General features: G+C 38.9%; 1 protein-coding gene across 3 annotated transcripts in view; it reads right to left on the minus strand.

Moving 5' to 3' along the window:
• Positions 1 to 4,370: 4,370 nt before the first annotated feature.
• The window catches only part of BRD10 (bromodomain containing 10), a 50,511-nt gene continuing 40,058 nt past the window's right edge, over positions 4,371 to 14,823 (minus strand). For 2 of the 3 annotated variants that reach the window (XM_014076303.2, XM_014076301.2), the window contains 4 exons: positions 14,354 to 14,443; positions 10,189 to 10,304; positions 9,898 to 10,076; positions 4,371 to 8,787 (listed from right to left, as the gene is read on the minus strand). In XM_014076303.2, coding sequence (XP_013931778.2) covers positions 5,174 to 8,787; positions 9,898 to 10,076; positions 10,189 to 10,304; positions 14,354 to 14,443 — 3,999 coding nt within the window. In that variant the 3' untranslated portion in view covers positions 4,371 to 5,173. The remainder of the gene's footprint in view (positions 8,788 to 9,897; positions 10,077 to 10,188; positions 10,305 to 14,353; positions 14,444 to 14,823) is intronic. The other variant, XM_014076302.2, reaches the window with a different exon arrangement.

Genomic DNA, 14,823 nt, shown 5'->3' on the forward strand with positions numbered 1-14,823 from the left:
TCTGGAGAGCCAGGGATAGGGGCCACACCTCTATCCTAGTGCTCCTTGACCTCTTAGCGGCTTTCGATACCATCGACCATGGTATCCTTTTGCGGCGGCTGCGGGAGGTGGGAGTGGGAGGCACTGTCCTTCGGTGGTTCTCCTCCTACTGCTCGGACAGGTCGCAGTCGGTGTTGGTCGGAGGGCAGAGATGGATCCCTAGGCCCCTCGAGTATGGGGTGCCGCAGGGTTCGGTCCTGTCCCCCCTATTTAACATCTACATGAAGCTGCTGTGAGAGATCATACGTCGGCACGGGATTAAATACCATCAATACGCGGACGATACACAGTTGTATCTGTCTGCCCCGTGCCAACTCAGTGAAGCGGTTGAAGTGATGTGCCAGTGCCTGGAGGCTGTTAGGGTCTGGATGGGAGCAAACAAGCTTGCACTCAATCCCGACAAGACCGAGTGGCTATTGATGCTCCCTCCCAAAGATGGTCCAGCTATTCCATCTCTCAGCCTGGGGGGTGAAATTATACGCCCCTCAGAGAGGGCTCGCAATTTGGGAGTCCTCCTGGATCCGCAGCTGACTTTAGAACACCATTTGTCGGCTATGACCAGGGGGACCTTTGCCCAGGTTCTCCTGGTGCACCAATTGCGGCCCTATCTGGACCGGGAGGCCCTTCGGATAGTCACTCACGCCCTTGTGACCTCAAGATTGGACTACTGTAACACGCTCTACATGGGGCTGCCCTTGAAGAGTATTCAGACTTCAGCTTGTCCAGAATGCAGCCGCGCGAGCGATTGTGGGTGCACCTCGGTACACCCACGTTACACCTATCCTCCGCGAGCTGCACTGGCTGCCCATTGGTCTTCGGACGCGCTTCAAGGTGCTAGTCGTTACTTTTAAAGCCCTACATGGTATCGGACCTGGGTACTTGAGAGACTTCCTCCTGCCAATTACCTCCCACAGACCAATTAGATCCCACAGACTAGGTCTCCTCCGAATTCCATCTGCCGGCCAGAGTCAGCTGGCAACTCCTCAGGGGAGGGCCTTCTCTGTGGTTGCTCCGGCCCTCTGGAACGATCTCCCCGTTGAGATCCGGACCCTCACCACCCTTACGACTTTCCACAAAGCCATTAAGACCTGGCTGTTCCGGCAGGCCTGGGGCTGCTAAATCTCCCACTCGATGGTATGACTGTTGTGTTTTTAAAATGTGTTCGTCTTTTTATTTTTTTATTTTGTACCCCCTCCCCGCTTCGATTGTTAGCCGCCCTGAGTCTCTCGGGAATAGGGCGGCTTATAAATTGAATAAATAATAATAATAATAATAATAATAATAATAATAATAATAATAATAATAGACTTTGCTTGTCAGAAGGTCACAAAAGGGGATCATATGACCTTGGGACATAGTAATGGTCATAAATATGAACCAGGTGCCAAGCATATGAATTTTGATCACAGGATCATGGGTAGGCTGCAACGGTCATAACTATGAAAAATGATCATGTCACTTGTCAGTGATGTTGTAACTTTGAAGGGTCACTAAATTAACTGTTGTAAGTCGAGGACTACCTGTAATGAGAGAAAGAATAGCTAGAACAGGTTTGGAATGGGAATTAATTAATTATCAACTTTTAAAACTCTATTCAGAATAATTCACAACAAAATATTGATATATTCCCAAAATAAAATGGAAAACAAACAATTCAAATATTAATATGAAAAAAATAGCACAATTCATCAGGTTTGCATTTTATTTGTCGAAAAGACTTTGGAAAAGCTGCTAAAAATATGTTCTTCATTTTCTTCAGGTTTTGTTGCAGTAGGATTTGTTAAAAGTCTGCTATTAGCATTTTGTTTGTCTTTCAGCAATTAGATTCCCGCTAACTCACATCCTTACGTGTGAGTGATAGGTGAGGGTACTGGTAGGAATACTCTGGGACTGGGACACTATGGGTTAGATCACAACATTCAGTTTCCCTTGGTCTGGTCTCCATATTTGTCACCATTTTAACATCAATGAACTTTTGTGTGAGGATGGCATTTTCTTGTTTTGTATTCCATGGTATTTTGCACTGGTGTCGCATTGTTGTTGCAAGTCATGTACACCATTTAGGAGCTTTTAAAAAATTAAAATTAAAAAATAGCTTTATTAAATAAATATGCATTTAACTTTGCATCTAAATCTGGCAATCTTAATTCAAATTTAGATACTTAAGCTGCACTCCGTTATATATTTAGGGGTAATTGAAGTGCTTGATGAATACCTGTTTGATGAATGATCTAACTGGTTATATTATAGATTCATAAACTTTTCATTATTTTAAAATTACCATACAAGATTTGAATCTGGAACATAAAACTCTCTCCCCATTATGTCCTTTTAAGCAATCTAAATTGGGTCACTTTCAGCAAAAGAGCAACAAGTTACAATGTCCTCTACAGCTAGCAAAAACCTGAGGCAACAAATCTGGAAAATTGCATTAAGAAAGAAAGGATTAGTAGTTATTTCCTGGGCACCAGTTTTTTTTAAAGAAAAAGACACCACAGATTTGTCTCATCTGACTTCTAGTTATTTATAAAGCAATTTTAAAGAAACAGGAGGTTCAAGTCGCAAAGAACGTTGTATCAATTCAAAATTTATATTAAGTAACCACATTTGCCATTCATGCCAAAGAAGAATAATCTCTTCTTAAGCTTTTTAGTGATATAATCAAAAGATTATAATATAAATATTGTTTCCTTTTTTGGGAGCAGGGCATTACTATTTAATTTTCAGAAAGACAGCCTGGGGCATAAGAGGCTATCTCTTTAATACACTAGGATTATGAGGAAGATAACTGAAGTACCCCAGGAAACAGGTGGGGAAAACTGGAAGGTGCTATTCCAAATCAGAAGGTAAACCAGGGTGATGCTTCATAAGGCTTCTGGAAATAAGGTTTGAGTCTTGTATACTCTTCTACTTTATGGCAGGGGTGTCAAACTCGATTTCATTGAGCGCTGCATCAGGGTTGTGTTTGACCTTGGCGGCTGGGATGGGCATGGCCAGTGTGGGTGTGGTGAGCTTGACGTTACTCGTGTTGGGGGTGTCCGTTTTCAATTGTGACAGCTTCTTGCCGCCACTGAAAATGGTGCTCGGGGGGAGTTGCATGGATCTGGCCCCTGGGCCTTGAGTTTTGACACCCCTGCCTTATGGAATCAGCCAAGTCTACTATATATAAAACTGCATATGAATCTGAGATATATTCTAAGGTTCACTCCATGTCCTCTCTGGTGGGAAAATCTAAATCTCAGATCCTTGCTTGTAAAAAGTACACTTTTAAGATTTTTATATATTGCTAGCTATGGCATTATGGGAATATATTAATATGTAATCCTAAAAGCAGCATTAAATAATCTTAATGAGAAGAATGTTTGACAGTTATGTACTAGGATAGTTCTGTGTTAACCACAGTGCTCCTATTTCTGATCCAAGAGGAAATCCTAATTTTTATTTTTATTTGAAATTTGGAAGTAAATTTCAGATTAAGAGTGCTTTATGGCCATCATCCACTTATTTAGCCATGAGCAGATCGTGATTCTATCCAAGAGGTACAGCTGCAAACCACCAATGTGAAGCTTGCTTTCAAAAAATACAACCCATAGACAAATCATTGGTTTCTCTCTGATTTGTTCCAGATATAAATACTTAAGTGTGTTGAATTTGGAATGATATAATAGAAAACAAAGAACAGGAGGTGATTTCAAGTGGCAAGAGCTATTGGTTGTGTTTGAAGATAAAGTGGCTGGTGGCTACTGCATTGCTAATACTTGTCTTATGAGAACTACAACTAAACATACATCAAAAAAAGGGGAGAGGGATAGGGAAAAAACATGATGCAAACTGTGCCCTTTAAGTACTTGTTTGTGAAATCCTAATGAAAGTATGAATAGTGGAACTTACGGTGAGTAACAAATAATTGAGTAATATTTTCAATTTCAGGATTTCTTCAAAGTCAACTCGCTTCATTGTCTACCTCACAATTATTGCATTATTGTACATCATAGTGTATTAGCTGATTAGGTTTCATTGTCATTTTAATCAAGACAAACAGAAATGGTTATCTTTTAATAAACCCATTGAAATTGTGAGCAAATGTTCATGTTCTATGGCTAGTATAACACTTTAGGAGGTCTATAAATGATATACAGAAGTGCTGTAAAAGTTGAAGAAAAAGAATCATAATTGTGAGCCATTTACTTAAGGGGAAATGCCATGTTATATTGGACCATGTCTAAATATGTGTGCTTATTATGTAATATTGGAAACCTCCATTGATTTCTTAATGCATGTACATCTTACTGACAAATATCCTTTCTCCACAGAGTATTATGAAGCAGAAATACAGCAACTTTGTTTATTACATACAGATTCTTCTGCATTATTGCTAAACAGTACACTTATCCAAAATTACTAAAATACTTAAAAAACTATACATTATGTAAACAAAACATAAATAAGACAGAATAGTTCTTTTTACACATGGTTTAGTCCATACTGTTAAGGAATTGGGATTATGTACAATTTTACACCATAGATTGCATTTTTACAACACATCAATATAGAACATGGGAACATTTGAAAACAAAATAGAAAATTTCTAAATTATGAGAAAGAACAGATCCTAGTAAATGTGCTAACCAAGAACCAAACATTGCTTTCTATATCTCTGAACAGTTTTTCTCCCACTTTAATAAAAGCCTTTAAAAGCTTTGTTATTAAAGATATCTCAAGAAGTACCTTCTCACCATTTTTTTAAAAAGGAAAACCGAAATGATGCTCAATCAAACATGAATTTTAAAAAAAACCAATGATGGCTTTGTGCACACAAATCCTTGAGATATGACAGGTGTTTTAACATGTTAACAGGTAACATTTGTTGTTAACGGCAAACTGTGTAGCTGCTATCTACTGTCATCTTGGATCCCTTCCACTCATGAATTCTCAATGATACGCAAAAATATTTTTTTGCTTCATTGCTTCGTCTGCTCAAAACATGCCATTACATGCCTTGGGTTCATGGACATAAGTCAGATGTTTCAAACAGTGTACTTTAAAAAAACAATTATAAATTAATTTTATACATATACACACACACGCACACATACAAATGCCCCAATATTTCAACGGCTCATTTACGTGAAATTCAAGACGCAGCTGTGTCTGGGACACCTATGTTGGAGTTCAGAAAACTGGGGAAGACAACAGCAGAATTCTTAGTTGTAGAAATAAGGTCAGCAGAGAAGGATGAAGACAGAGATGAAGTTTCTGAAGTTGGAGTCTTTATAGCATTCAAAATGGCTCCTTCAGGGCTGACCATCAGTTTTTTAATAGATGTATCTAGGTGTAATACAGACTTATTGTTTTGTAGCTGTGAGGTACTAGTGTGAGTTGCAGGAGCTAAAGTTGTCTTAGTTTGAGTAGAAGATGAGGTGGCCGCTACCAAAGATGTAGACAGTGTTGTTGCAAAAGATGGAGTGCCTGACTTTGAAGTATTGGCAATTATTTGTGGAGTAGCATGAACAATAGGCACAGGATTTGCAATCCCAAGAGAGTTCACAATTTTGGTAGAGCTTTTTAAAGGCAGTTTTGATGGCTGCCAGCTTAAGGAATTACCCATCATTTGTGTAGTCTTCTGGGGAGTGGGAGCAGCAAACGATACACCTTGAAATCCATGGCCATTACTAACAGTCAAGAGAGGTCCAATTTTTGAATTTGCAGAAATAAGTAGAACATGACTGCCAGCTCCAAGGCCCTGAGATGGAACAACAAAACGAGTACCACTGATCATTATTTGAGTTCCAGGTGCCAAAGGTGTACAGGTGTTAATTATTATTTTCTGTTGGATATGGGATTCATTTAATTGGCTGCCTACATTATTAACTATTGATGGTGAGGATGGAACAGTTTGAATTGTAGAGGTACCAGGAGCACAGGAGAAAGCTGAAACTGGCTTTACATTAAGTGGCACTGGTGGGCAAGGCAGAGGAACTAAATTAGAAAAATTAATCACTTTACTTGCATTTGCGGATGCTTTTTGAAGTTTCGGAGTACTTCCATTTGTTGGCACTCCAGCTGAAATTCCCGCGGGCTGAAACTGAGCTAGTGTGGATTGTTGACTTTTTGAATGGGACACACATTGTGAAGTAGATGGAATTGCTGGCAATTGAGGAACTGTATGCAACATTTTAGGGACACCATTCACTGGTCCAGGCAAGGAAACTGTTACTGGCAACTGAAAAGCAGATGATAAACTTGAATGAGTAACTGTTGGTTGAGCAGTAGAAATCAGTACAGATGAAGCTAGGTGCCCTGTTTTCACAGTCGATATAGCCATAGTACTTCCAACATTAGAGGAGGACAGCCGTGTAGTTAAAACTGGTATTATTTTTGCTGGGGGTTCCATTCCACCTGCCAAAATAGTAGGCCGTGTTCCAATAGTAGCTCCACTCAGTGTTACAGAAGTAGGATCTAAACATGGGCTGCTGGTTACTGTAGTGGTATTTACTGCTTTTGCTGCAATGCTTTGACATGCCAAACTCGAACATACAGGAACTAAACTACTATTGGTTGATAATGGGAAAATTACATTATGATTATTTTTATCTTCCAAATCTTTTGGTGCTGTAGGCTGCATAATGTTAACTGTTGAAACATTCTGAGCATTGCCTGTGCTATTTATAAAGGCCTGACCAATATTAAGACCTATTTTTACATCTTTTACTTGAGAAACAGTTGGCGATGTATTGACTTTTAATGATGATCCCACAGTAGATGGAAGGAGGACAAGCTGAGGTTTCTCTGTGCTTTTAACATATGTCTTACCAATGGAAGGAGGGAAAGTCTGTTTAAGTGGTTCTGTTGTTACATTTGCATTTGACTGAATACTGGCAAGTGGAGTATTAATGAAAACCAGCTTCTGCGCACTAACACCAGTGGATGTTGGAGTAGGAATTAAGTTGACTCCTGTAGCTCCACACACAGGAAGAAGCGAAGGATTTGTGACTAACATAAGTTTTTGAACTTGGGCACTACCCAGACCTCTGCTGGTAATGGAAGTGACTTCAGGTTGTGCAACAGAATATTTTGCATTATTTACGTTGACTTGTTGATTAATAAAAGAACCCTGGGTAGTACAACACGTGGAACTCTGCCCAACATTTTCTGTAGATAAGCCCACTGCATTACCAGAACTGTTTGGTGGAGTTGTCATGACAATGTTTGATGACATGGAAGGTAAGAATGGAGAGGAGGATCCATGTAGAGTTTTTGACACTCCTTGATTCACCACACCACTATTATGAGACTGCCCAAATGTGACTGTGGTGTTTTTCCCCTTTTTTGGAGTTGCACAAGAGGAAATAGTTGGGATAGAAGTTGTTACTGGAGACATTTGGGCAAGCGTTGGGAAGCTAGGTATCGCTTTTGTCACAGCGGAAACAGTAGAAGTTGATAACTGTGTGGATTTGGGCATTAAAAATGCTTGAAGTTGGGGTGCATATGTAAAAACAGAACTTGGAGAGAAGTTACTACCAGAAATTGGTTCTGAATTTGTTTGCACTTTTACGATTCCTGTGTTCCCGCCACGTGTCCTGACAAGGATAGACTGTGAATCTCTTATGCAGATTGTTTTCAGCTCTTGTTTTGTTTCACTAATATCAGCAGTATTTTGTGGAGAGGAACTGGTGTAAGAGGTCACACTCTGTGATACTGTTGTCAAAGTCTGAACTGCTGAAGAAACAATAGGTAAAGCAACAGGGGAGGAGGCAGCTGAAACAACAGTCTTGGTAATTTTTACAGTCTCGCTTTGGTTCATTTTCACTACTGATGCTAATGTGTTACTAGTGGAAGTGACAGAGGGCAGCAGCGAAATTCTATTCACTGAATCAGGCCCTTGTGGCAATTGTATAATATTTTTTTTAATAGTTGTGTTAGGCAGAAGGGTAGTAGCAGCATTTATTGAAGAAGCTGGAATAGGGGGGACTAAAGTAGTGTTGGTGTCGGTTGACTGTGGAAGAGAAATGCAGTGTTGTTCAATTGTATTTTGCTGTAGGGGTTGGTTTTCTTTTGCTCCACTTTTACTTTCTCTGTGCTGGATAAGAAAATTTTTAGGCAAAATAAGGACTTGCTGCATGATTTTCTCTCCTGTGGTTTTTTCTCCTGATTTACCATCAACTACAGGCTGCATCTGAATCTTCACTGCATTATTGTGCAAGTCTACTGGCATGCAATGGCCAGCTGGCATTTTGTACAACACTTGCAAAGAACTCTTTGAACTGGTCTGGCAGGTCAATTCTGGTTTAATTGGAGAAGAACTGACAGTTGATATAATCAGTTTTTCAGAAGTAAAAGTGCTTCTACCTACCGTTGATGGCAACTGACTTGTTAAGGCCACTTTGTTCCCAATATTCTTAGCCAGCAAGGCTTGGATAGGTTTGGTCCCTTTTATTAAATGTGGTACATATGCTGTAGAGTCTGTCATGTCCAATGATTCTGAAGCTGAAGATTCTATCTGCCTATTCAAGCAGCTCTCAATTGACAGATCATTTTCGATGCTACAGATGGTAGCATCATTTGTGCTTAATTTTAGCTTTTTCCTTGGTAAAAAATCATTTGTGCTGTCATCTAGGTAATAGTTTTGCTTGGATTGGCGTTTAACAGATTTAGGCACTATCTTCTGCATTTCTCTACACGTCAAATCTCTTTTAAGTGGTCTGGATTTTCCTGTACCAAGGTCCATTTCTGGCGAGTTCATGTCTTCTAGGAGGAAAAGAAGAATCAAGAAGGGAAGCATTTTTAGAAAAGCAAACAATAATTCTTAATTCATCAGATCACACTGTTCCAATAAAACAAAAGATGTTTTGGTGGTACAATTTATGATGTGCTCAAAAACGTACCATATTTTCTGGAGTATAAGATGCACTGGAGTATAAGATGCACCACGGTTTGGAAGAGGCAAATTTTTTTAAAAAAGTTTTTGCACGCTGCAAAAACTTTTTGCGAAAACAGGCCCGTTTCCTCCCCCAAAAAGGCATGAATAGCCTTTAGGGGGTTTGCAGTGTGCTCCTGGGGGCTTCCCCTCCTCCCCCAAATGAGCAAAAAAGACCAGTTTTTCACAAAAACAGGCTCGTTTTTTGTCAAAAAAATTGCATGCATAGCCTCTAGGAGGCTTATAGGGTACTCCTGGTGGCTGGGGCAAAATTGAGCAAAAATGGTTTGTTTTTCACTCATTTCTGCCCTTCCCAGCCCCCAGGAGCTCTCTGAAAGCCTCCTACAGGTTCTGCACGGCCATTTTGGTGAAGGGGGCGAGGTTTCGGGAGGCAAAAAATGCTGTATTCAGTTTATAAGACGCATCCAGATTTTCAGCCTCTTTTTTGAGGGAAAAAGGTGCGCCTTATACTCCGAAAAATACAATAATTATTTTAGGTCTATAAATCTTCATTTATTTTATACTCAATTTAATATTTAAGCATTTTCTGAAATTATTTAATCAACTCAACAGAGATGATATCTCATTGTTTATCCTGAGATAGGAGATATGTTTAAAAATCTGAAATTGTTTCAATCAAAAGTATGAAAAAACATCTTGTCAGAGTTACCTATCAGCATCCCTCTGTTCCCCAAAGGGAAAGAAAGAAAGAAAGTGAACTTTTTTTTACCATTGGGACCTGGGGAAACAACATAAGTTGATTTGTCAAAATTACCAGCAGACTATGTTGTAATTAATGTTCCTTGAATTTGCATAATATTCTAAAATAAATGGTTAGTATAAACATGTAACTACTTTGTTATCAAATTTCTTTTTGGTAAGACAGCTGAAGACTCAATCAGTACTGCACCAATGAATCACAGGGTAACAAAAGTACTTACCCATATCCATATAGTCTCTTTTAAAAAATTCTGTGTGTTCTGAAGTTTCACTGGTAAATGTACTGGAAATTTCTTTGACAATATTTATTTCACTCTCCTCATTAGTCCACTGTTCTCGAATAAATTTATCATGATCCGGTTGCCGTCTGAAGTCATCATAGTCCTTTTTTAAGCGAGACCTTTGATGGAACATTGTAGATAGTAAGATTTTTTCATATTAATATCTAAAAACAAGTAAAAGATTGGTGAATTCTTACGTTTTACATTTACCAAAAATATTCAGTTAATTACCTGTTTCTATGAAATGCCTTCATTAATTTTGGTTCCCATGGTAACAACTCATTTAGCAGTCGTATTAAAGTACAGTGGAGTTCCTTTACAGCTTGCTTTCGATGATACCATCTTCCCTGTAAATATGAAAATACTTATTACAGAGTAAGTTTTAATCAATAAAGATAAAATGTGCAACTTCAGGAAAAACAACATTATGGGTTCATCTATTTTGCAGTAATCTGTTTCTCATTAATTACTGCAGGAGATGTCTAGTGTTCCACCGAAAAATTAAAGTAGAAAAAGAATATAGAACTAAATTACTACAACATGATTCAACTTTTCTTTTTTTGTGTCTTTTAACTGTAAGATGTCACTTTATTTATAAAGCAGATTAGAATTAAAACTATATAACATAATGAATGTCTATTTCAATAAAATGTCTAAATAATGTCTAAATATCATAAATCATAAATCCAGCTACTGGTACAGAATGCCAGATTGGTCTATAACAAGACCTCCTCATTCATGATTTGATGACTCAGTCTGCAATGTATTACTAAGACTTGCCTGGGTCCAGAAGAAGTTTTGCCCTTTCTGAAATTTGCCCAGCTGACTTTCAAGTGTGGCATCGGCCGAGAAGCTGGGGCAGGGGTGTTGCAATGGTTATCAAAATATCTCTTATAGTTTTTAGGGGGCATGCCTCATAGGTTCCCATTTGTGAAATCTTGTTCATCAAGCTGGACCTGGGAGAATGGTCACACTCTGGATTTGGTGTTCCTGTCATAGCAGTGACAATGTGATCTAAAATTGGTTTTTTTTTACTGTCCCCTTTGACATGATCAGATCACACCCCAATTTCAATTGGATTCTCTATAGGGAGATGGGACTTATTGGATTGGTCTGTCCCTGGTGACTGATGGACCAGAGTGGTATCAGAATGAGCTGATGGTTATTTCTATTGGTCTGCTGCACAGTCCATTTGAAATGTTGGTTTCCGCCAAAGGAACAGCTGAAGATTTGGATTGGATCACACCTATGCAATCTCTACTCTCACAGATCCCTTTGCTCTCTATGGTTTATGGAAGAGTTGAGTGAAATGAAATGGGAGATGTCTAGTGCAGTTCTAATGCTCAATAAGGAACTTAACTGAACACAAGTTCGTATTGTCATTAATAATTAGAAGTAAGGGTGGTGAAGCATTGGTGCTTCCCTAACCTTCTTGCATTTGCAAATTGCTGCCCTGCAGTCCTGTTTCAGGTGACATAGGACCTGTTGGATAAGAGACCATAGAGAACCTCCTACAGAGGCATGTGGAGGAATTTGTGCAAGCATTTTCTGAATAAGTTGCTTGGATTCGTTCCCATTTGGATGCTAACTACATGCAAGTCCAGAGAAGAAGCCTATGACAGAATCTTGCCCAATTAATTGGGAATGGTTTGAACCAATTGGATCTGAGAAAGTGGCCAGGACTATGAACTTGGCCCCCTGCTCCTTAGATCCATGTGCCTTCTGGTTCATTAAAACAGCTGGGGGATGTTGTATGAGTGGGTTCTGGTGATTATTAATTCTTCTTGTAGGAGAGGATTGTTCCTTTGTCTTTTAAAGAGGCTTTGATTCATTCCCTCAAGAAACCATTGTTGTATTCCACTATATTGGACAATTTTAATCCAATCTAACTTCCCTTTTTATGGAAGATGGTAGAGAAGGTGGTTGCACAGCAGGTTCACCTGATCTTAAATGAAACAAATTATTTGAATCCCTTTCAGCCAGGGGTCAGAGCCAGACATGGGATGGAAATAGCATTGGTCTAGCTCTGTGGCGAACCTATGGCACATATTTCCAAACTTCCAGTTGGCCCGTTGGGCTTGTTTTTTGCCCTCCCCAGGCTCTGGAGGCTTTCCTGAAGTCTGGGGAGGGTGAAAATGGCCTCCCTTGGCTCCGCAAGGCCAAAAACAGCTGGCCAGCACACGCATGTGCGCCAAAATTGAGGGCTGCCATATCAGCAAATATGGCTTTCCTGAAGCCTTGGGGGGTGGGGCGAAAACGGCCTTCCTCGGCCCCCTGGAGACCCTCTGGAAGGCAGAAACAAATCATTTCCAAATTTCTGGTCGGCCCGTTGGGCCTGTTTTTCATCCTCCCCAGGCTCCGGAGGCTTTCTTGAAGCCTGTGGAGGGTGAACACCCCCCCCCCGTGTGACTTTGTGGCAAGTTCCCCTTCTGACTTTCTAGCTGACAAGCCAAGGGTTTTAACCACTGAGCCACTGCGCTGACCCGCTAAGAGGGAATGCTTTGATCAAAATCTCCCAGATGATTTTCATGCTACAGGGAAAACTAGAAGTGGAGCTTTTCTTGCTCCTAGTCTAGCATCATAACACTTTACCATGGTGGATTTTACAAATGAAGAAGTAGTATTTTTAAAAAATATCTCATCCCAGAATATATTTATAAGACTAGATGGAGCAGTAGTCTATATGATAGGAATCTAAATTTAGGTTAAAGAATCTGGTTCAAATATTTTAATGGCAAAAATCTTACATTTATATTGAAAAGTAAAACCCACTAAGTTCAGGGTAGCTTAGGGACAGATAAATGGGCCCTACATCTAAATATATTCCTGATCAGCTCACAATTGGATTGTTATAAACATGGCCAAATGGCCATGCCCTTTTCATTTATTTTATTATTTACAAGAATACACTAAGCTGTCTGCTGTTTTGTTCCTTGGACTATGAAATAAAAATGGAGGCCACTGACTTTGTCTGCTTCAACTTATCCCATGATAAACTAGAATTCTTTGGGGCAAAGTGAAGTGTTGCAATACTTTTGGCCACATCTGTATAATGCACTCTATATGGCTTGTCCTTGAAAACCATCTGGAAACTACAAGTAGTCCAGAAAGTGGCATCAGAAAGTGGCATCAGAAACAATGAAGGAAATGTCACTTATGTTCATTGCTTTCCAAGCTGTACTAGTTGGCTCCCAGGTACTATTTAAGAATCTGACTATCATTGTCATTTAACAAAGCACTTCTTGGGATACAGCCTGGCTATCTGAGGAACCTCTTATCTCTAACTGTTTCTGCCCATCCGGTATGATCACGCAGGATGTGTTAATTGGCTTCTCTTTATCCAGTTTTAGGACTTCTGTGAACAGATTATGTTTCAGGCCATAATGTTGAGAGTTAAAAAGGGTTCACAAACTTTTTAAGCATCACTGTACTTGAATTTCAGTTGTATGTTTACTTGCACAGAAGGAAATCTTACTGAAAGAAAAATGCTTACTTCTGAGTAACCTTACAAGAATTAGCTTATAGTGTTAACTCATAACCTAACAGATGGCTGAGCAGAAGTCTTTTCTACTTGCTAAGTGAAACATTTGTTAAGTGAATTTTGTCCCATTTTACAACCTTTTTTGCCACGGTTATTCAGTGAATAGCTACAGTTGTTAAGTTAGTAACACAGTTCTTAAGTAAATCTGGCTTCCCCATTGACTTTGTATGTCAGAAGATGGCAAAAAGTTATCACATGACTCTGGAACAGTGCAACCGTCATAAATATCAGTCAGTTGCCAAGCATCCAAATTTTGATCATATGACCCATGGGGGTGCTGCAACAGTCATGTGTGCAAAACAGTCATAAATCACTTTCTTCAGTGCCATTGCAACTTTGAATGGTCATTAAATGAATCATTATAAGTTAAGCACTATCTGTAATTTCCCGTTAGTTTCATGACATAAAATCCATAATGTACTAAAGTGATACAATTATGTTTCCTATTCTGAAATCTTTCAGGAGGCAGTATTTGATCAATCTGTTAGGGGTTTGGAAGACAATATAGAAATATAAGTTGTTTTATTTGGCTAAAGTTAACATTATAAGGTGTAATAAGAGATAATGCTCAAATACTGATATCCAAATATTTTCTTTTATTTAAATTAACTGGAAACCAAATGTGTCCTAGTTAAAATCTTGTAAACTTTTTCATGATTGAAAAAAAAAAAGAGAGATTAGGGAGTCCAGATGTTGTACTGTCTCAGTCAATATGTTCAATGGTGGAAGACACTAGGAATTTTTGTTCAGTAACAGTTGAACAAGAAGATCTAATTGAGAAACCATTGATTAGCTATCTAAAAGAAATGATCTCAATAGCTTTAATATGATGCATCAAGAAAAAAAATCACATACCGATTTCTTTTTAATATGCTCAATATCTTTGAGTTCATTCTCAGTTTTTCTAATTAATTCCCTGAGTTCATCAAGATTAGTGCAAATAAGCTGGAATAAGAGAAAAAAGTTAAAACTGTTAAAAATCAGAGACATGCTACACAATCTATTAGAAAATAAGTATTACTGCACTCAATTATTTACAAAATAATTGAATATATGTTGCACCAGTTAGCTTTTGATTCCACTGAGCATTCTCTCCTATCATTGATCTGCTCATACGAGTTTTTCCCCTGAAGTATAGCTGCATGTTTCTTAAGTTTTATTGCCATTTGGGTTTCATAAAAAGCGGTGGGCAGACTTTGTGGTACATATTGTCCCTAATGATGCTGAAAGCCAGCAGGAAAATGAAAAAAAAATGATGTAATTTTTCAGGTTTGGAGGGATTTTAATAGTATGAGTGGTTGCTATTCTGCATCACAGAGGCCTTC

The sequence above is a fragment of the Thamnophis sirtalis genome, unplaced genomic scaffold, assembly GCF_051295495.1.
Source record: "Thamnophis sirtalis isolate CommonGarterSnake01/CBP01778 unplaced genomic scaffold, rThaSir2_p1.2 scaffold_5, whole genome shotgun sequence".
Classification (NCBI taxonomy): Eukaryota; Metazoa; Chordata; class Lepidosauria; order Squamata; family Natricidae; genus Thamnophis; species Thamnophis sirtalis.